Raw genomic sequence first — 23,204 nt, 5'->3', positions numbered from 1 at the left:
TTTAGGCTTAAAGCCCAAAGCTCAAGGTAGAGGTGCAATCCATAACACCAAAACCCTAATCAATTATTGGTGCCACAGCCATAAGCAGCTGATATTTACATATGGTATCACATAACACATCGGTCAATAAGTCCCCGGTCTGACATATAGAGGGCGCCACTAACATAAAATTAGCTTTATGGTTCGAAAGAACATACCCTTTTAGGTATACTGTCAAATTTGTATGTCATTCTCTCACCAGGCGACTGGTATGCTGATTTTAAACGCGGTCGTACGGACACCAACGATGCACACCGCTCTGGTCGCCCAAATGAGGCAGTTGTTCCCGAAAAAATCAAGCAGGTCCATAAATTGGTTTTGGCCGACCGTAAATTGAAGGTGGATGATATTGCTGACATCGTAAAGATATCAAAGGGAAGTGTTTTCACCATTTTACACGACCATTTGTCGATGCGGAAGCTATGTTCGAAGTGGGTGCCGCGTTTGCTGACTGTGGACCAAAAACAGCAACGTCTCGATGATTCCGAGAGCTGTTTGGCCATGTTTCAGAAGAATCGGAAGGATTTTTTGCGTCGGTATGTAACCATGGACGAAACATGGATCCACCACTTCACACCCGAGTCGAATCGGCAGTCAGCTGAGTGGACTGCAGACGGTGAAAGCCGCCCAAAGCGACCAAAAACTCAAACGTCGGCCGGCAAGGTTATGGCGTCGGTCTTTTGGGATGCCCATGGTATTCTTTTCGTTGACTACCTTCAAAAGGGTGGGCGCATCAATAGCGAATATTACATGGCACTACTGACGCGTTTGAAGGCCGAAATCGTCGCAAAACGACCGCATATGGCGAAGAAAAAAATCATTTTTCACCAGGATAATGCACCGTGTCTCAAGTCGATGGCAACGATGGTTAAATTGAACGAGTTGGGCTTCGAGCTGCTCCCCCACCCACCGTATTCGCCAGATTTGGCCCCCAGCGACTATTTCTTATTCGCTGAGCTCAAAAAAATGCTCGCAGGCAAGAAATTTCGATCGGATGAGGAGGTCATCGCCGAAACTAATGCGTATTTTGAGGGTCAGCCAAAATCGTTCTACAAAACTGGCATCGAACGTTTGGAAAGGCGTTGGACTGACTGTATAGCCTTAGAAGGAAACTATATTGATGAATAAACTCGAATTTTGATGTAACTCTTGTGTTTTCTTTGTTAGACCGGGGACTTATTGACCGATGTGTTAGTTGTGCATTTCGAAGTGTAGAATGCAGCAAATCACAATGCAACCGTAGCAACCAATTGACCAATTGAATTGGTTTTCGCCGTAGCCACAACCAGTGCATTGTGATTTGCTGCGTTGTTGTTATCATATCTTTAGTTTCTGCACTTCGAAATGAACAAATGTGTGAGTATATGTAAACATCAGCTGCTTAAGACTGTGGCACCAATAATTGACGACATAAATATCGTTATGGTTAATACTACGGTTAAGGTTATGGCGTTATGGTATGGTACCTCTACTTTGAGCTTTAAATCGTAAATATACGTCTCAATAGAGCAGTACAATGGCACAGAAGGTGCGAGATCGTCTTTTCCTTTGTTTCCACACCCATCTTCTGGGCATGCCTGCCTATTAAACAGTACTCCGTTAGCCAAAACTTAACTTAATAAACTTAGAAAGCTGTAGGTGTTAGGTTCATAAGTAAAGTTTCTAATTGCAAAGAAAGCCGTGAAGGAACAATTTTGCCATATAATTTGTGCACCTATTTAGAATAAAATTCCTTTAAAATGCTATACAAAATTTATTTTCTGCAAAACATAAAACACAAGGCAACGCGTCAAAGCGAAAATAAAAACAAACTAAACAAATACACACCCATTAGGCCTCTTTTTTCGCCAAGACTTAGTAAGTGGCGGATAAACGAAACAAATGCACATATCTTGGCAACGCGAGGAGAGAGCTGCCTTAAATTACATGTGCTAGTAAGGCAGTGCGGCCTAATGAGCTATAGCCATACTAGCTAGCGGTGAATCTTACTCGATAACTTTGTTGTTACTTTCGCATGCAAATTTTTCGTCAAGTTAATCGAGCATAGAGATAGCGAGCGGAGAATGGCCTATTGTAAACGTAGACGATGAAAAATAACCCTGGTACAATCGAGATGACGTGCTGAGTAATAAGAGCCCCATGTAAATGAATTCTCATTACCGTTCCGTTACGTAGTATCGTAGATCGTTGTTTCATCCCGTTAGCTGATACCAAGGTGGATTTAATAAGGTGACAGCATTCACCCAGCTGAATTTTTCGCCGTAGGTATGGCTTACGTCAAAATGATATGCTTTGTTTGTTTGTATTGGTATGTTTACATTCGTATGTTTACATTTGCTTGCTGATTTTGACATGATGCTTGCACCAAACGCGACAACAAATACATGTAGGGTTTTACTTATATGTGTTTGCTGTCACCTGTAATAAATTCCCCTTGGCTGATACAGGCGTACGTTTACGTTGATGAGTGTGAGCACCATAACAACCCCCAAGTTTCTATGGAAACTAAATTAAATTTAAGTCTTGACTAACACTGCCTCTGGTTATTGCATCATGGTATTTTCGCAGCTTTTATGCGATGAGTATCACGAGACTAAAATGAATGAATTTTTTACTTAAAAAACCCGCATTAAGCAAGAAAAACTATCGCTGGTTACTAAATAACGGTAAATCACTTCCAGGCTTTCCGCGACTGATGTTGGTTTCCTTGTTTTTTTTTTTTTTTGCAAATATATTGGATGAGACGATCGTCAGGATGTTAATCAATATGATCAAACTCTTGTATACTCATCCTAAGGAAATTGTTCAACGACCTTGGTTAATGTGTTGCAATTTTAAACGCAGCGCTATATAGAGCCATCATCTAGCTCTATTTCTCAGACGATCCACCAGTCCTTTACCTTCCTAAAGGAATGTTTCTAGGTTCCTTGGACACAATAGATATTTCAGGCCGCAGTGCTAAGTCCCCTCATGATTCCATTTCTTTTTCCAAGCACGCAAAGTGGTTACCGTGCAGAGTCTCGGATAATTGGCATGACAAATGATATGATTCCTACACCCCGAACCCGTTCACGGGATCTAATTTAAGAAAAAAACACATGAACTGCATAAAAAATGTTTTATTTAATCGCCATCCCAACCGCTTTCATTCGATAAAACTTTATTCTTAACAGCTGTATTCAAGTAAGGTCTTAGTACCCACTCGGTATCGGACGCTTGTATTTCATCTAATTTTCCCAATTTAATTTGATATAATTTAAGTTGAAACCGTGGGCCTACTTCTGTCAGCTCTAATCCATCTTTTTCGTATTTATATGTGTGATGACGAAACGATATATAATCATCATGGTTAGCAAATGTTATAACTCTCTTAGAATCTGTTTTGGGAGTGGGAAAGAGATGCTTCAGTATATTCGTCACCCGCTCTCCTACTTTACTTTTGAAATTATGAAAGATTAAGTGTGGATTTTGTTCACTCATAGTGCCAATAAAAGGGACATCATGGCGCATGACAACATCTGAAACGTTGAAAAACGCTGTAGGACCGTTTGGTAAGTGACTAATAACGATGTTATCCGGTATTCCTCTGTGCTCATGGACCACTATAATGTCTGTCACATCATTAGCACAGCACACCCTCGTTAATTGTTTCAAATCGTTCTTGCCTCTATTCATTCGTTGCGCGTTTGGAAAGATCAACCTCAATTCCTTTACAAACATTTTTAGCTTTGCAGATGGATCATGCGATGTTGTTATCATAATTTTTGGACTATAAGAACCAGCATATCTGTACTCGTCATCAGCTTCAACCACATCTGAAAGAAACATTTTTTTCCAAAATTATATTTCGCAACACAGTAGATATTTAACTAAATATAAATATTTGTAGCGACATTAAATTAACCCTCTAACTTCCCAAACTGAAAAAATGTATCACACGTTTTGTAAAACCTCAAGAACAAACTCAAATTTCAACTCGATTTCATGTTATCTGATTTAGTTTAGCCGCAATGATGAAAAAAGTGGAAAACTGTCTGTAGGACAATTTTCTCAGTTAAGAACTTACCGCCGTATTTAATTTGCTTCTGTTTTGTGGAAGCCGAATACAAAGGATTATTTGCCACACTTCCCTTCAATAATTCTAGTTTTTTGTTCTTCGAAGTTTTTTTTTCAATGCGGCTTCTTTCTGCTTTTTCCAGCAAGAATTCTCGCCTTAAACGTGCTTGCCTTCGAATCATAGCGCTGAAACTCAAAATAAACTTTGGCAGATTGCAACTACACGAGACGAAAACAATTCAAAAACTATCGATATCATATAATGTAAAGACCACACCATACAATATGTTGACCAGAATTTTAGCTCACTACGGACTATCGGCCAACTCTTTAGTCAAATACTCTTGAATCACATGACGTGATTTGAAGATATGTATACTACACCAACTTAATCGGCGCCAGCTAATAGTGAAAGCGGTGAAACTAAAAAGTCTGCCAAGTAGCAGCTAACTTCCTAATCAGGAAATTAGTTCTCTACGTGCGCACACTGCAGGCTTCTTAGTCTGGTAATTATATTTATTCTATTTTTTTGTGTACGACCATGATATGAAAAATACAGAAAGTGGCGAAAGTCGCTGCCTTATTTTTAGCGAATTTAGTAGTTGAGCAACATCAGTGCAGAAACTAAGCGAACATTATTTTCCTATATTCTGGGCTTTCCACTTACTGTTTTTATCTTCTTCTTCTTTTCATTTGTTGATTTCTTGGACTGAAAGGCCCATGGTGAGACGCAATCTTCTGTTCTATCATTATTGGTGTGTAACGAAGAAAACATGAATTGTACTTGTGATGCATAATGGTTTTTGTATGACGGTGCCATTCAGTACAAAACGGTTGTATTATACATTTCACCCTTTAGAGAAGTATCGATAAAAAACTACTATAAATGGAAAGAAATAAATCGAGTACAAAATATTTACGAGTATTATTGTAGGCCTAGCGCAAATATGTTTCGCCAAGTGTTACAATATTCTGCGTGTAATTTCTATAAACATTTGGTTTCAAAAATTGGGACTAACAATAGTGGCTTAACAAATTCTGTGCGGCATACTAGTTTTTTTAACAAGTGTAAGTAAATATTGCGTAATATTCGATTCCCGGTTACATCGCTTTCGATTCTACTTTGAAAATAAATGTTTAATGAACTACTAAAAGTTTAATGATTTATGTGATAAAACTTCTGGAAATGTTGAGAAGGGGTCCCTGAATAACCTTTATAACTCCCATCGTTTCGGAAATAATAGTTTTGTAATTGTTTTCGTCTAAAATGCTTTCAGCATCTTCACTACAGGTTGGCACATAGACTTCAATTCATAAAATATGCATTCACGCACGTGTTTACACTCGTATTCATAATAAAAATACCTTAATGAAAATTAAATGTAAATCAATTTATTAATATCATCACGTTCCAATATTAAACGAAAATAATAATTCATTGGTTCTGACGATAATATTGTGTTGTCAAAAGCCTGCAAATGAGAATAAAAATGCAAACAAATTAAAAAGTTCGGTTTAAATTTAATGATAGGCCAGTTCATGAAGCAAATAGTTTGTAACAATTCTTACAAATTATAAGGTTTGGTGTTCATGTACCCAAAAAACTTGCAAAGTAGGGGAAAGTGAGAGAGTAAAATGACATTTCATTTTGAGGGGTTACTTTTTACTGGACTTATTTTTACTGTAAGAATTTGCAAATGAGAAAAACAGCTGATCACAAAGTAACAATAAGCATGAATTAAAATAAGCGAATTGCAATTGTTAATGGAATGTTCTTCATCTTACAGCGATGATGAAATGGAACAAATTATTGTGGACAAAATGATATCATGTAATTCCGAAGCTCGTTATTTTGCATTCCATTTGCTTTATTATTATTTTTTAATTAATATGAGGTAGCTCAAGAGAAAAAATTTTAATTTTTGTGATTTTTCCTGTCAATAATTTAATCAGCTGTTCGTATAACTTACAAATTGTTACTGGTTTTGTGTTCAAGTACTTTTTTCGATATTTTTCTCTTTGAGAGTGAATTTTCGGCAATTATATTAGTGGCAAGTTACTGGATAACTTCTATATGAACAGACCTGATGGGGATGGGGGTTATCGTACCGCATACTTGACGCATATGCCTCTTTAATTTATGAGGGTTATTTTTTTGAAGCGTGCCTGACGGCCGTCTGCTTGGAAGGCCATCTGCTAGTACGGTGTTGTAACATGTCATCATTGTCTTCTTCATCTAACAATAGGACCTGAAAACATGCTGCTTCGTCAGGTTGGATCCAAAGGGAGAGGGGTGCTAGGTGTGTGGGCTCAAGGAGTCGTGTGAATAGGGTATCGAGCAGGGCACTATCACATGTCGAGCATGTATTGGGTATGTCGGGGTTGCTTCTGGATAGGTAGGAGTTTAACCCGCTACAATTTCTTCAACGTAATTGGGAAGTAACGCGTTTCCCACGAGGCAGCTGAAGGTCTTCATCTGCAATAGGTAATGGTTGGTCGGTAGTTTATGAAGGTGGTAAGTCTCTCCCGATGATTGTCATTAAGCTTCTGTCTGTATACTGTCCGGTCCAGTAGTTGTAAGCTCGTTTTGTCCTGGATCTCGGCAGAATAGTCGAAGAGATGTCTCCCGACGCGCCTGGGAGGTGGCTCAAGTTCTAGCAAGTGTCTGCAGGGGTGAAACCTTCGGTAGCATCCAAGCAGAAACTGCTGAGCATTTTATTGTGCTCCCTGACGGGAAGCATTGCTATGTAGAATTTGAAAAGCAAGAGTGATAAGACACTATCCTGCGGAACACCTTTCATTATCCTCCTCTGTTTTGAGTTGTGGTCTCCAAAGATGACTGACGAATCCCGACCACTCAAATAGTTTGCGGACCAACTCTACAGCCCCGGCGGAAGGATCAAGTGTGTAATGTCATATACTAACGTGAAGTGGCTGGCTGTATTGAAAGCCTTCTTCAGGTCTAGGGCTACTAGGACAGTCCTCTCGCAGGGGCGGTTTTGGTTAAGCCCTTGGTTAATTTGGGTGTTTATGGCGGTGAGTGTAATGTCAGTTTTCCCAGTTTTCAGTAATGGGTCCACACTTCCTGCATTCCACTTGTCAGGAATTATGAGAGGTGCCATAGACAAGTTGAATACCCTTGGTAGGAATCCTACTCCCAGTGGACCCAAGTTTTTCAGCATCAGCATGTTAAGTCCGTCAAGGCCAATGGCTTTAGAAGTTATTGCTTTATTGATGGCCACCTGAACCTCCTCGCTGGAGAAAGTAAGTGGCGCACTGTTGTTTGTGCAGTCGTCTGAGAGCATAGAGCTTGGATCTGTCGACCGGAGGATGCAAACTAAATCACCGACTAAAATACCTCGCGGATCTCTTCGGGTCCGACGAAGTGCAATTGCTGAATGTGATTGCCACCTTGTGGTTGTGCTTCGTTGGGTTCGACAGGATCTTACGGTGGATCAGAGCTTACAAACCAGTGGTAAAGTTGCAGGTCTTCAAATGCTGTTCCCATGTGGTCCGCTTATGCTGGGTGACCAGTAGCCAAATATCCAAATTTAAATCCGCGGGATCGGCATGGCGTAGAAGGTCATGCTCGTTTGCTAAAACGGCTGCTTCATGTGGGAAATTAGGACGTATATCCTGGATCCTTTCAGCAGCTCGCTGAATACGCGGTCGGCTACGCGCACATCAATACGGATGGGGAGAGCGGCGAAGGTGTTCTCGGTAAATTCCACGAAGCCGGTCCAGTTGGCTTCGTGGAAATGAGCGGGCAGATCTCTCAATCGAGACGATAATAAAACTAGGCTGGAGTACCTCCGAAAATGGCACCAGCCATTGCAGGAATTGCATTTGACTGATGTCAGATTCCGAGATACTCTGGTCTGATGCCCGGAACAGACTGTGCAGAGAACCACGAGTTACTAGTTAGTTCCCGCACTGGGGGCTTACAATAGGTCCAAAGCAACTAAGACAGCCCTCTCGCAGGGTGGTTTTCGTTAAGCCCACGATTAACCTGGAAGGAGAGTTATCGGACGATAAGACTGATTTTTTTTGGGTTTTCCAGGTTTCATTAGTGGGCACCTCTCCCTGTTTTCGATTTGTCAGGAATAATGAGTAGGGCCAAGGTCAAATTGTAAGTGCTTGTTGATACTGTCGGACCAATGTCTGCAGAAAAGAAGCATACACAATTGTTTGGTACGTCTAGTAGCAAGACGCTTCTTCTTAACTGTCGACCGGAGAATGCGTTATAAATTGCCCGTAAAGTAGCTGAACTCCTCTGATCCGAAGTGCAACCATCCAAAATGACTGCCACGCTGTCATTGTTCTTCGGCAGGTTCGGCAAGGACCTTACGGTGGACCGAACGACAAAGTTTCAGGTCTTCAAGTGCTCAACCCATCCAGTCCGCTTATGTTGAGTTATTAGGCCCGAATTTCTAAGTTGAAATCCTTTATTCGAGGATACCTATGATCCGTCTGGCGTAGGTGTCCACGCTCGTTTGCTAGAACAGCTGCTTTCGCTGGAAAATGATGACGTATGTCACGGTGGCTGCCGTAGCGGAATGCGATGGTGCGTGAGTACCATTCGGAATTCTTAGAGAACGTAGGTTCGAATCTCGGTGAAACACCAAAATGAAGAAAAAGTTTCTAATAGCGGTCGCCCCTCGTCAGGCAATGGCGAACCTCTGGGTGTAATCCGTCTCCGAACGGCAGATGGTTTTTTATGGGGAGCCTTTTCATCACAGAAATATACTCCGAGGGCGACCGCTATTAGAAAAACCTTTTTCTATCATTTGGTGTTTCATTCTCGAAGACTCGAACCCTGGCTCTATAGAGGGGGAAGAACAGAACAGAGAGGTAAAAGTAATGGGGGGGTACCTTAATTCTAGCTTGTGGCCTGAACAGCTAATCTGATTGCGTTCGTTAGTATCAGTTTTGCCTTTGATGTTCACTGGTACCACATTCTGCATTGCGTTATGCCCTACTCTAGCGCTCGTCCGATGCGTTCATAGATTCCAATGAGGGCAGACCTGTGGACCTCTCCAGAGAGTTTCATCAGACGAGGACTCAAAGCGGCCAAGCCAGGCGGCGAATTCCAGCAAGCAACTTTGGGGGCGAAGAAGGTTTAGCACGCTATCCAGCTGTTATTGCTCTAGTTTGCATCTGTCGAAAAATTGGGATCGAGAAGCAACTAGAGCACTCTATTGCTGCTTATCGTTCAAAACACTCCAAGTAGTTCCATGGGCGTAGAAACGTTGAGCCTCGTGGACTTATGGTAAACTTCACTGCTTTCATAGAATCTTCTATGAGTCTGCTTTGGCTTTCTTAATTTCAGTCTTGTAGATTCCTTATGCTACTTTGTGTAATTTTTATCCCGAAGGTGGCTTTATCCTTCTTTCTGTATTACATTGCCGTTCAGTTCACCACCAAGTCGCCTTTTACTTTGTAGGGGCAGTCTTAGTTGTCAAGAGCTCTTGAGGGCCCTGTTACACGCAGAGGCGACGGCCTCATCCAATTCATCTATCGATCTCTTCGAAATATTTAAGTTTTCCACCGGTGTTTCCGATAGGCGATTCTGCAGATTTCTACAATATCCGGTCCGTAGTTTCGATCCGCACTCCTAAGGTTCCTATAGAAGATATATTTCGCCTGGTTTCATTAAGGGGGAACTGAAAATACCTGTGATTCGAAAAGGAATGAGTGTTAAGCACCCTCTAATCTGAGATTCGGTACGTCACTGAGAAAGAGGTCAGACTGAGGTCAAAAACCTTCTCCCTAACCCCAGTAATGAAAGTGCGGTCCTTACTTTAATACCTTACATATAATGAAAACTTCACTTAGGGTAAAATCAACCAGTGACTTGCATTACTGTCTGTAATTCCCCAACAAGTGTGGTGGAAATTCGCGTCGGTACTAATGACAATGCCTGTTTTTCTTCCTCTCGCCTCAGCTAGGATCTCCCTTAGTAACTCGGGAGGTTGCTCCACCTTGTCATTGTGCTTGCCCTCATTGTTGAGATTAGGTAAAATAAATGGTTGCAATAAATGCACCATCAATAAATAGCTGTTCCTTCTGATTCTTCGTTCTGAGCTTCGATTCCAGGATCAGGACTACTTCGGCTTCACCGAACTCAAGGTAAATTGGCGGACGGGAAAGTGGGCTTACATACAAGCCGAACGCTCATCGGCGCATACAATTCGCTTGAATGTACCAAAGTGTCACCCGGTGGAGGTCCAGGGTTCTTCTTTCCCACACTCATAACACGACGTGGACGCCACTTTCTTTCATTTCCCCACAAATATGGCGTAGTCTTACTCTTCTTTATCGATAATCCCAGGAATAAAGGAGGGCGCTCTGCTTAGCGGCTTTTGTGATAGAACATTCCTTCTATTGAGAACGTTGCCGCTTGAGCCGCGATTCCAATGACGTTTGTTGGTTGCTCTCGAACCCACTCTGCCTTTCACTGCAACGGTTCCGAATGTGGCTCTTTTCATAACTGAAGCGGGTGCCCTCTCACACTCCCGCGGACAATGCTGGAAGTCGACTCCGTTTCATCTCCTAAGAGTCCCGACCCGATATAACAGGTGGCGCTAAAGTAATCCTCCTATCAGAAAATGCTATAAATTTTGCGATTGGCCCCTAATGTCACTTCTGTTTTGACATTTGTGTAGTAAACACATGCGAAATACACGTTAATAAACAATGTTACGCTACACTGCTCCAGAACGCGGAATATTGCTGACTATTTATTTGACCAATAATCGGTCGGTGACTTTGACAGATTTCCTCGCCGTCCAACGCCTACTGGTGAAACACTGCGACGTTTAGCCGCTCGCCTCGAAGAGACTGGCACAACACGAGATGCTGCCAGGCGTGGCAGACCCCGGAGTAGCCGTTCTGCAGAGAATATTGCTGCTGTAGCCGAGGATGTCATGGAAGCGCCGTCGACATCGACCAGACCACGTGCCACGCAAATGGGTATCAGTCGACGGTCTTTACAGCGAATTTTGGTACAAGATTTGAAGATGTTTCCGTACAAAGTCCAAACGGTGCATCAGCTATTAGCTGCTCCTTAATCACCACCAAGAGGAAGATGATTTTTCATCAAAACTAATCATGAGTGATGAGGCCCATTTCCATCTTAGCGGGTACGTAAATAAGCAAAATTTACGCTTCTGGGGCACTGAAAATCCGCGTGTAACCCCCGAAGAGCTATTACACCCGCTCAAAGTCACTGTATGGTGTGCTGTTTTCGCGGGAGGAGTCATCGGACCTTTTTTCTTCGAAGACGTCGCAGGCCAAACGGTTACCTTGACTGGTGAGCGCTACAGAACAATGAGTTCCTTTTGCCGCAACTTGATGAATTGGGATTGGAAAACATGTGGTTCCAACAGGACGGTGCAACGGCACACACTGCACGTGCCACAACCGATATGCTGAAGGATGCATTTCCCGGGCGCCTAATCTCCCGTTTTGGCGATTTGCACTGGCCAGCAAGATCGCCTTATTTGACCGCTCCAGACTTCTTTTTGTGGGGCTTTTTGAAGTTGCGGGTTTATGTCAACAAGCCTCAGACTCTTGCAGCTTTTAAAGACAATATCCGTCAAGAATGTGAGGACCTATCGCCGGAAGTTTTGGCCAAAGAGATGGAAAATGCCATAGAAAGGGCTCAAATGGCAATCAACTGTGGCGGCGGCCATTTACATGACATCATATTCTCAACTTGATGTAAAAAAAATTAAAAGACCAAATAAAAATAATCCACAAGAAGAATCAAAGTTTTTCATTTTTTTTTAAATTACAGCCAAAAAACATCGCAAGGTTACTTTTGCGCCACCTTTGAGCTTTGAGCTCGAAGTCGACCGACACTCTTCCGCTCCTAGACAGTTCGACCCGCGTGCTGAAAGTAACACTTATGCAGTACTGCGGATTTATGACAGAAGGTTTATAAGTATTCATCAATTGAGGGTTTCAATGCAGTTTAGCTCCAAATGGCAAATAAAGAAATGCATGCAGTTTTCTTCTGCTAAAAAAAAAACGACATCGCAAGAAGCGAAAGTAAAGCTGGGTACAGAATTTAAGTTTGTATCATATCTTCAAGATTATAACCATAAAATTTAAGATCGTCCGGGCGGAGAATGAAACACGTAGATTCTTGGAGCAATGTGGGTTGAAGCAGACTCAGCTTCGATACTCATGTGAGGGCGATTTCGAGATTTTAAAGACTGGTCCGTATGAAGATTATAAAGTTAAAGGTGGGTCAATGAAAGGGTCGACGGAAACAATTCGTTGGTAGTACCTAAACTTATGGAGTGGAACATAAAACGGAACGAACACAATACTGACCATTTCGCTACGCAAAGGACGATGCATAACATAAGGCAAAACTATTTCATTCCTCATTTGATGCCAGGTGTATTATATTTAGCAAGAAGATGGAGAAAAAGGACGGTACTTTGGTATACTGTATCGATGAAATCGACAGTCCGCTGAATATGTTGCATGCTAATTACCTTGGTCAAATGGATTTCACTTCTAAAAATTGCAAATTTATTTTCGCAAATGTTGAAGGTTTCTCAAAATTTGTCTGATTATTTCCAACAAAAACAACGGCAACCCAGGAAACATCTCGACGCTTAAGTGAGTGGTCCGACATATTCGGAAGCCCAAGCTGCTAGGTCAGCGACAAAGGCGCTGCATTCATGCCGATGTAACAACAAGAAGCATGCAACAACAACTGCGGTAGCTGGAAGCAACAGGCAGGTTGAGAAAATCAACAGACTCGCAATAAACGCAAATCATCGATCCAATGAAATGGTATAAATTCGTGAGTAAAATAAAGAGAGCAAGTTTAGAGTTAGGATCAAGTTTTAGGAGGTAGGGACTACTTTTTGTTCGCAAAATTTATCAAGCTCACCGAAACTGAGAAAAAGAACATATGAACAAATTGCGTGCTCTTATTTATTTGTCATGAGGCTGTATACGAAGATTATTTGATAATTTGAGTATTGACCTCTAAATTCTTAGGAACTAAGTTATGATTACATATAGAGAATTCACACTATTTCAGCCTGATTTGAAAATGCTTCTCCATCAACGTTGGGTAAATAATTTACACATTTGATTAATTCAGGGTGATGTAGGCATTTATCCGATGAGGCGTCCCTTGGAATATTTGGGAGAAAGATTCTGCCAACGATTTTTGGACTTTTGCACGTTGGTGACGGCGAGTATCGTAGGCGATGGGCTTTATGGAGGCATTGCTATAGCGCAGCGAATAAAGATCCAGCGGCCTCGTTGGCTGGGCCATGTCCTCGGAATGGATACAAACGCTCTGAGTGTATTCGATGTGGTACCAGCTGGTAGTAGCAAAGGAAGGCCTCATCTACGTTGGAAAGATCAGGTGCAGAAGGACTTGGCTTCACTTGGTGTGTCAACATAACCATTTAAGTAGAAATGCGATTTATTCAATATAAAAACATTATTTAAAATATCAATTTTCGTTGCTAATGATGGAAAACGAATAGCGTATTGTAGTCGTTGATGGTCTTACGGTAGCAGTGATTGAACAATCTGTATTTTGGATGGATGGATAGATGGATTTTGAATTAATAAATATAATTGAATTTCTTCTTCTTCTTAATTGGCGCTATAACCGCTTACGCGATTTTGGCCGAGTTTAGCAAAGCGCGCCAGTCGTTTCTTTCTCGTGCTAACCGACGCCAGTTGGACACACCAAGTGAAGCCAAGTCCTTCTCCACCTGATCTTTCTAACGCTGGATCTTTATTCGCTGCGCTATGTCTATGTCGTCGTAAAGCTCATACAGCTCATCGTTCCATCGTCTGCGATATTCGCCATTGCCAACGTGCAAAGGTCCAAAAATCTTACGCAGAATCTTTCTCTCGAACACTCCAAGCGTCGCTTCATCGGATGTTGTCATCGTCCAAGCTTCTGCACCATACGTTAGGACGGAATTTATATATTGTATATAATATATAATTGGCGCTTACACCATTTTTGGGTGTTAGACCGAGCTCGAGCTCCTCTCCCTATTTGTGGCGTGCGTCTTGATGTTGTTCCACAAATGTAGGGAGCCTACAGTTTTAAGCCGACTCCGAATGGCAGATATTTTTTATGAGTAGCTTTTTCATGGCAGAAATACACTCGTAGGTTTGCCATTGCCTGCCGAAGGGCGACCCCTATTAGAAAAAACTTTTTTTCATTTTGGTGTTTCACGGAGTTTCGAACTTATGTCTTCCGAATGGTAATCATGGACCAACTCATTCGGCTACAGTGGCCGCTGTATCTATCCTGTATGATTTCATGTTTCATTATCTCAGTAGGTTCGAAACCTTCTGAATGGTATTCGGCTACGGCATAACTTAAGGCGTATGCAAACAAACTGGCTTCGCTGTAGTAGCTGATTTGTTTTTTTCTTAGGACTTACTAGTTAGACTGTCAAAGGGCCTTGCTTCTTTATTGTTGCCCAAATAGGGAATTTTCATTGAAATTTTGACAATCCAACAACCAAGCGAACTCATCTTCTATGAATTCGCCTTAACGATTTTCTCGCTCTTTTAATTAAGTGTTACACTTAAATAAAATTGTTAATCTTATAAACAAAAAATATATATTAATATTGTATAATATTTTATTTCATCTTCTAATCTTTTCAGTATCGGCTGATGAAATTTGGCGTGGTGTCACTTCAGTCAGTAATGCTGGCAAGAAAAGGGGCAGAGGAAAGGGTTCTGGTAAAAAAATAGCAAAGGATCTGAACAGAGGTCAGACAATAGGTGTCGGAACCAAAGGTTTTCTATGGCCTGGATTAAATGCTCCCATCGTCAGAGGAAAGGCTTTAACGCAGCACGAAAGCTTACCTGAAAAAGTTGATAGAAATATTAATCAAATTCGGGACCAAATGAGCAGTTATCGAATGATGAAGCTAAGCCCAATAGATCGTGGCTGGTCTGGAGCAAAAATGCCTGGTCGAAGCATTGGACCTCCAGACGCGATTGGTGAAGAAAATTTTGATAACTTCGACACAAGAGTGCTTGAAAATAAAATTGTATTTATTATGAAAGGAAATATGGGGAGAAAGAGGCGCTACTCCGTTCTCTCAGTTACTGGAAACGGACAGGGCTTGGCTGGTTTCGCTGTTGCTAAAGCGCCTGAAGTTCGAACTGCTTTAAGAAAATCCAAAAATCGAGCAGCTCAAAAAGTTATGAAAATAAATCTCTGTGACGGGCATACAGTATTTCACGACTTTTCTTCTGCATTTGGGCAAACAAGGATATTTGTAGAAAGAAAACCTGAAGGCTATGGGTTAGTTTGTCACCGTGCAATACAAACCATTTGCAAAGTTATTGGAATCCAAAATTTACACGCCAGAATAGAAGGCTCAACAAATTTGCAGCACATAGTGAAAGCATTTTTTTTGGGTTTACTGCAACAAAAAACGCATGAGAAAATCGCAGGAGAAAAACAATTGCTTGTTGTAGAGTTTCGTAATGAAACTGGTCTGCAGCCACGAATCATAGCAAAGCCAGATTATTGTAGAACACCAAATGAAATCGAAAGAAATGAGATTTTGGACTATACTCAATATGTTTTGGGTGATAAAATTATTTTAAATAAGAAGAAATTCCCCCCATTTTATGTGAAAACCAAAGGATACGAATTGTACAAAAGGAGAGCGGAACAAGTGAGAAATCAAGTGAAGCTACGCATTAATATGCACGCATTTAACAACGGTCTTCAATACTTTGAATAATTTTTTTGATTTGTTTTATTATATGGTAAAAATAAAATGAAAAATTAAACAAGATTAACTTGAGTCATACCTGTTATGTTATAATTTATAGAAAAGAAATGAAGCAATAATAAACGATAGAATAATTATAATACAACAAATTTTTAACTAAACTGCCGCCGTAGCTGAATGAGCTGGTGTGCGACTACCATTGGGAGATTTGGCAGCCGAATTCTGCACGATCATTTCACATGTATGTATTCACATTCTCGTCCAATGAGTCGTTGTTCAGATAGCAACGAAGCAAAATGAGTGAAGATTGTGTTAATTTTTTCCGTATATTACTAATACAGTTGCACATACATTTCACATGTATTCACACACTCGTCCAATTAGTCGTTATTCAAACGGCAACGAAGTTGATTGGTTCATTTTTTTCGTATATCACCAACACAATCTCAGTTTTTTATAAACACATCCCAAGTGACGTCAGCCCACCAGCTGAGTCTATCGAATTCGCTCAAAGCCAAATAATGGTATACTAAAGAGCACATCTCTAAAAATTTTTGCTTCATGATATGAAACTCTGCGGCCCTCTATTCGAACGACGAAAACCCACAGAAGAGGGCATATATCATTGTGTACAAAAAATAAAGGTGGCGTTTTCCCAAGACCGCTACTTTATATTTCGCGATTTTGACAACTGCCTGACGTCATTGCTTGAAGTAAACGAAACAAAAGGGGCAGAAATTACTTACTTGTAAATATTCAATGAATGGCTTTGTAATATTGTGATTTGAAGATTTGTGACTTTTAACTTGTGACTTTAAACACCCTAATGAAAACGAAATCGCGGCCGTTGTAGCCGCATGGGTTGGTCTAACATTCGGAATTCAGAGCGAACGTAGGTTTGAATCTCGGTGTCAAACCAAATTGAAGAAAAAGTTGTTTCATAAAAGCGGTCGCCCCTCGGCAGACAATGGCAAACCTCCGAGTGTATTTCGGCTATGAAATAGCTCCTTAAAAAATATATTTGCCGTTTCGCGATAATATTTCGTATTTACCTTGACGCCAAGCTTGATGAAAACGATTAGAGAGCGGTCCAAACCATTATCAGTGGCGGGTGCTACCTCCTGGTGGCCAATCGATGACTCAAATTTTCGTATGAACGTTGCAGTCTTTTGATGACCACCAGCATGACGTTTCGCGATGCTACCAGTATCATTGTAATGAGTGATGGTGCGATAAACAAAAATTTTATTTACTTTAAAATGCTCGAGCTCACGAACAATCGATGGTTGTAATTTTCCAGCCAAATATAATGCAATCACACTATTGCGTTTGAAATACATACATTACTGATTTTCTTTTATCGCGTTTACTTTCGGCCCGTGCATCAGCTGCGCGAGCGGCCTGTATGTAATGAAAACGAAGTTCAGTATGTATTGCTTTCGCTGACTCTTCTTCTACCTAAATACGTAATTTGCCTTCCTGAATGTCCGGAAATGTGAGGGGGAGGAACTTGATGGGTGGATCACCTCATCGAAGGTGGTTTATTTTCCACCAATGATGAAAGTCTTCGAAGAACTTCGACTGCAAACAATGCGAAAAATTTCGAAAGAAATAAGGACCGATGATGCCGTCAGCGTGTAGACCGCACGTAAAGTAGATCTATCGTGGTGCTCGGGTACTTTTTCCCCCGGGCCCGGAGTTCTCAGAGGGGCCCGGACTCGAGATTATACGTATTTATATGAATTAGACATTATTGGAAAGGGCCCGCATTTGCAATTTTCCCCCGGGGCCCGGATATGCTCTCTACGGCCCTGATGAGATAACAACTAAACAAGAGCTTTGTAATGCCCTCGAAAAAGAGTTCGATGGGATAAAGACTTAGAAATGCCTATAGTGGAACTAAAATGGCAACTCTACTGCTGCCAGTCCCTGTAGCTAACAAATTACTAGCTGCAGGTGCAGTCAGGCAGAATGGGTAACTGGCCGAATATGTGTGAGAATCCAGTCGATGAAATGCTTTAAATGCCTCAAGTTTGGCCACCAGACGAGCTGCAACAACTCGTTCGACATGAAAATATCATGTTTCAACTGCGGGAGACGACCCATAAAGCCGTTGAGTGTAAAGGTGAGCTATCAGCTCTTGAAGGAACTCATCCCTGGCGAAGCACAAAACAGGTGGGAAAAAATGTTCTTACTGCATAGAGGCATTAAGAAAAGCACGTGCACGATGGAGTTTCTGCAACTGAACCTAAATCATTGCACAAGAGCTTCAGGAGAATATGGTAATTGAGAAGAATGTAAATATAGCCCGTTTAAGTGAGCAGAATAAGACTGAAAATAACCAATTATGTGTTGTTGACGTCAATTGATGTTTAGGTGTATAATATTTTCTTATAGTTCCTAGGAAGAACATAGGCCCTTAAGAAACAAATTGGTAATTTGATTTATTTAGAGCTAGGAATTTAATTTGACTCCAGGAATGGGCTTTTTTTCCGCTTCAGATTCAACTTGTCGCCTTCACGTGTTGGCTGGTCTTTCCGCGCCTGCGATTCCCTTGGGGATTCCAGTGTAGTGCAGCTCTTGTGATGCCATCTTCGGGTTTACGCAACGTATGCCCACTGTATGGAGCAGTGCTAAAATACGTATTAAAATAGAACAGCTAAGAGTCGACATACGTTTTGTATGTGTAGGAGAAAGCCCTAGCCTCTTGTGGTAATTGGAGACGGTTTTGATGTGTGGGCTCGTGAGTGGGGAGTCGTAGGACAAATTTTAAGGGCAATGCTCTCATTACCGCACTCTACCTTTGATGTGATATTCCTAAACACAGGTGAACAATTTACAATTGAAAAAGATGGGTATAGACCTTACTAGGCATGTGCAGAGTATACGCATAAGGACCACCACGCAATCATCTTCACGATTAAGAAATATGCTAATAAAGCTAACAAACCTAGGGATAAACCAAATGGCTGAAAACTACGCATAATTGTTGAAGAAGTATTAAAATTGATGCTGGCTGACGGACTACCAGAGGGAGCCACAAACATGGTAAAATACCTAAAGTGTAGCATTAAAGTAGAGGTGAAAGGGAAAGCGTTCAGCAGCTCGACGCGCGGCTGCTTATTAGTAGAGCGAAGAGGTTGCGGAACTAAGACGGTAATGCAATAGGACAAGGCGAAACCATCAGAGAGCTAAAAGAGAGAATCAATTTTTACAGATCTCTATGTGACAGCGCTGACAAAGATTCCTGGCGCTTGGCATACAAAGTCGTGACCAAAAAGTTGGAAAAATCGGCACCACCTATTCCCACAACCACCACTTGATCGGGAAATTTTCCCAGAGTACGAATTCCCACCCATTACGTCGGATGCAGTATCGATAAGTATGCCGACGATATTAACATCATCGGTCTTAACAACCGGGCTGTTAGTTCTGCCTTTTCAAAACTGGATAAAGAAGCAAAGCGAATGGGTCTGGTGGTGAACGAGAACAAAACGAAGTACCTCCTGTCATCAAACAAGCAGTCGGCGCACTCACGTATCGGCATCCATGTCACTGTTGACTTCGTTTAGTTAGGAGCCAGCATTAACACCGATAAAAATGTTAGCCTTGAAATCCAACGGAGAATCTCTCTTGCCAACAAGTGCTACTTTAGACTACCTAGGCAACTGAGTAGTAAGATCCTCTCTTGACTGTCCTAACGTATGGCGCAGAAGAGTGAACGATGACAATATCCGATGATGAGTGTTTGAGAAAATATTCTGCGGAAGATTTTTGGACATTTACAAGTTGGCGATGGAGAGTATCGCACATGGCTCGCATTGCTCCCAATCGCAGCGTGGCCTTATAGGCGGCATTCTGCTTTGCGTGCCAGCATGACATTTCTCGCCGTATCAATTGTTTTTTCGAGTTTGCCGGGATCCGTAAAGAACGAGAAATGTTGCTGATGTAAGCTCTGAGACCAGGAGTGAGAGTCGGGTGGCCAATCTTCTGGTTGTCTCTTGCCATTCTTGCTTTCCGATGTCGAACCTTCTTTGCGTAATCAGATGTAAATTTTTGTTCCACAGCCGTGTGCGTAATTTGGCTGCAAAAATGTAATGATCCGAGTCGATGTGGAGTCCTCGGATCGTACGCGCATCTAAATTAGGACATCTTTGATTAGGAGATAACCCCGCAGCCTGGTGTTTCTTTTTATGCTCGAATCCGGTGTTGCAGGCTGCTATGTTTCGACCAGCCTCTGTCCGTTACCGGATGTTTCGTTGTGCAGGCTGAGTTCCCCGACTGTGGGACTAAAAATTCCTTTCTTGCCCACTCTGGCATTGAAGTCGCCAAGCACGATTTTTAGCAGCGCTTATAGGAACGTTCCAGGCGCCCATAAAAAAAGCTTTGATCGCATCGTCCTTCTCTTCCGTTGGGGTGTGGGCGCAAATGAGCGAGAGGTTGCGGATTATTGCGAGACGCTAGTCCAACAGAGTGAACGTAAGTACTTGGCGACGAAGTCTCTCTCCCACAACAAATCCAACACCGAGTCAGTAGTGCTTTAGATCTTTTCGTCGATTTTAAACCGCACCGGAAATCACCAAAAAATAGTCGACGTACTCACGTATCGGCACCCACGTCACTGTTAATAGTAATAATTTTGAAGTTTATTTAGAAACCCGCACTAACACCGATAATAATGCCAGCCTTGACGTGCAGTCAACAAATGCTAATATACTTTCAACTAAGTAGATTATTAAGTAGTAAAATCCTCTGTCGACGAACAAAACTAACACTTTTTAAGTCTCTCATCATGAACGTCCTATTGTATCGCACAGCAACTTAGACGATGCAACATCCCATGAGCCGTCCCTTGGAGTTTATGATAGATTGATTATGCGGAAGATTTTTGGACTTGTCCAATTTTCGATGGTGAGTATCGCAGACGATGGAACAGTGAGCTGTATGAGCTTTACGCCGGCATAGACTTAATGAAGCGCATAAGGATCCAACTCTGAAGGTATTCGATGCGGTACTAGCTGGTCGAAGCAGACGAAGAGGAAGCTATCCGTCAGGATCAGATCAGGTGGACAAGAACTTGACTTCACTTGGTGTGTCCAATTGGCGCTGATTAGCTCGAGAAAGAAACGAGTGGTGCGCTTTGTTAAACTCGTTTAAGTGGTTACCGCGCCGATCAAGAAGAAGAAAAAAAGTGTTGTTGTAATTGGCAATATATTCGCATGTTGCTTGCTCTGGTGTTCCTCAGGGTGGTCTCTTAGGTTCTTTGTTATTTTTGCTTTTTATTTATGCATTAATTGTATTATTGTCTTGCTAAGTGTAATTTTCTTTTGAATGCGGGTGACCTAAATACTTATTATGAGATTAGATGCTAGGAAGATTCATTTACGCAATCAACACACTGACGACACCATGGTGCAGACCCAAACTAGTCAACTCCTGTAAAGAGGAGATCAAATATCTTGGATGTGTAGGTAACATATCACTGGTCTGGGTTGCAGGACATAGGAACATACAGGGAAATGAAATTGCTGATAAGCTTGCCAGGAAGGGGACGGAATTGGTCTCAGAGAACTCCTACCCGGCCATCGGTACCCCCTTGCCTGTTTCTTGAGGGAACTTGCACAACTTATTTCTCAGAAAAGCGTAAGAAAGATGGGACTCCATTTCTTCAAGAGCTATTTCGATAACCCTTTAGCCCCAGTACAATAGGCGGAGGACACAGAAAGTTTTGGGACTCCACCCAATTCCATTTTCAAACTCGTAGCTGTGTAACGGTCATGGGACGATCAGCTCACACGCGTAAAAGCTAGCTTTATCATACTATATAACCCCCATTGCAGAAGCTGTGGGAACCTTTCAGAGAAGGGGACTGTTGAGCCTTTTTACTGTAAATGTCCGGGTTTGGCAGCTAGAAGATTAAAGCCACTAGGTGATCGTTTCTTCGGCAGCCTGCGGTAGTGCGCCAATCAAAATCCCATCAATCTTTTCCATTACAGAAACAGCTTTCGCTGGCTGGAGATATCTGCTTGTTGGAGGTCTCATATGGTATCAAAACGGAGCTTTAGTGCTACTTGGGGGGCTTTAGAGTCGTAATCCAAACATTTCCCCTATCTACCTATTTTCACTCAAGGCGAAGATCTCCAGATTTCACAACGGTGATCTCCGTCTACCTTCAGGGCATGATGCATGCGACAGCATGCATACATACATATTTTGGTTACAAAGCTTACCACTTTATCAATTTTAGACGACGGATCAAGCTCAGCGAGAGAAACATATTTTCTCTTAGAAAGATACGCTCCATAGATTTAAAACAGTATGCTAATCGTGCGGAGAGTTCTTATAGAGATAATCGGAGAAGACTCTTTAGAAAATTGTCAGCCATTGATGCTCTCTCAAATTATGCATTAATATAATATTAGAAGTGACTCATCTCGAGTGTCACTGTTCTTTGAGCCCTAAAGCAAATGGTGCGAGTTGGAGTCAGCGCTGTTCACAGTGGGGATGTTCCTAAGTTTTGCCTCTTCTACTATACCTTGCAGTGTAACGGAGGAAAATCTTGGCTGTCGTATGGTGACATCAGCCAGATGGGTACCGTTACCAGCACCGCGCTGATACACATTGTATTGAGAGATTGGAAAATTAGAAAGGTTTTCTGTAACGAGAATACAAGCACTGGTTCGACCTTGGGCCGGTGTTGTCACCATCTGGTAGGTATCTCAGTTTGACCTGCAAAACCCTTTCTTTACGACAAAGAGTTGTTGGATAAAAACGAGCTTTTGTGCAATGTTGCAAGCCTGCAGAAGAAAAACAGCGGATGCTACCTTTGAGTGATGCAGGCTAATCTGTAGAGCTCGTACCATCTTCAGAGACAGCGAAATCAATCTCCATTGTGCCTGGGATCTCGTCCTCAGTTGCAGCAGTGAGTGTAGTGTCAAAATCTGCGTCTAGCGTTCCCATCCCAGGAGCTGATCCTCAGACAAAATGTACCGAGGACCTTCATTGTGATGGAGTAGAAGCCGTAGTTTATTATTTCCCACAGTGGGCGAGAGCTTAGAGCGCAACTTCGTTGATAGCGAAAGCAACATAACGTTACTTATCCTTGAACTCGCCAACTCGAACTATCATCTAGTCATTGGTGGGTAGTCTTTCGTTAAGACGTTTGACAAGCTCCAACATATCTTCCTGCTTGGATGATTCAACTTGCACTCAGGCCCAGGACTGCGGCCTGTTAGGGATGTCAGCCCTATGAAAAGACCCAAGGTCTGCCTCAAAGAAGAAATTACCTCTTTGCAAAGCTTGACCGAGCACTCATTGCCACACGATACAAGATTGACACAACCTTGTTGA

General features: G+C 41.9%; 2 protein-coding genes across 2 annotated transcripts; one reads left to right on the top strand and one right to left on the bottom strand.

Moving 5' to 3' along the window:
• Window positions 1-3,143: 3,143 nt before the first annotated feature.
• On the bottom strand, window positions 3,144-4,325 carry LOC128856944 (brix domain-containing protein ZK795.3). The gene is made up of 2 exons (XM_054092409.1): window positions 4,106-4,325; window positions 3,144-3,854 (listed from the first exon to the last, which is right to left on the bottom strand). The coding sequence occupies exons 1-2, from the start codon at window positions 4,275-4,277 to the stop codon at window positions 3,163-3,165; spliced, it is 864 nt and encodes a 287-aa protein (XP_053948384.1). The 5' UTR covers window positions 4,278-4,325; the 3' UTR covers window positions 3,144-3,162.
• A 650-nt stretch (window positions 4,326-4,975) lies between these two features.
• Window positions 4,976-15,921, top strand: LOC128866343 (28S ribosomal protein S5, mitochondrial). Its single transcript, XM_054106988.1, has 2 exons — window positions 4,976-5,163; window positions 14,767-15,921. Exons 1-2 carry the CDS (start codon window positions 5,043-5,045, stop codon window positions 15,861-15,863), a joined length of 1,218 nt encoding a protein of 405 aa, XP_053962963.1. The 5' UTR covers window positions 4,976-5,042; the 3' UTR covers window positions 15,864-15,921.
• The last annotated feature ends 7,283 nt before the right edge of the window (window positions 15,922-23,204 follow it).

This window comes from Anastrepha ludens, chromosome 2 (assembly GCF_028408465.1).
Source record: "Anastrepha ludens isolate Willacy chromosome 2, idAnaLude1.1, whole genome shotgun sequence".
NCBI lineage: Eukaryota > Metazoa > Arthropoda > Insecta > Diptera > Tephritidae > Anastrepha > Anastrepha ludens.
Note: the sequence above shows the minus strand (reverse complement) of the source record. Positions and strands in the feature narration are given on the sequence as shown.

Bases quoted from the DNA above. Each gene is read 5' to 3' on its own strand.
- LOC128856944 (XM_054092409.1), bottom strand. From the start codon at position 4,277: ATGATTCGAAGGCAAGCACGTTTAAGGCGAGAATTCTTGCTGGAAAAA. The intron at 3,855-4,105 runs GTAAGTTCTTAA...TGTTTCTTTCAG, and splicing joins GAAGCAAATTAAATACGGCG to ATGTGGTTGAAGCTGATGAC.
- LOC128866343 (XM_054106988.1), top strand. From the start codon at position 5,043: ATGTTTCGCCAAGTGTTACAATATTCTGCGTGTAATTTCTATAAACAT. The intron at 5,164-14,766 runs GTAAGTAAATAT...TAATCTTTTCAG, and splicing joins TACTAGTTTTTTTAACAAGT to TATCGGCTGATGAAATTTGG.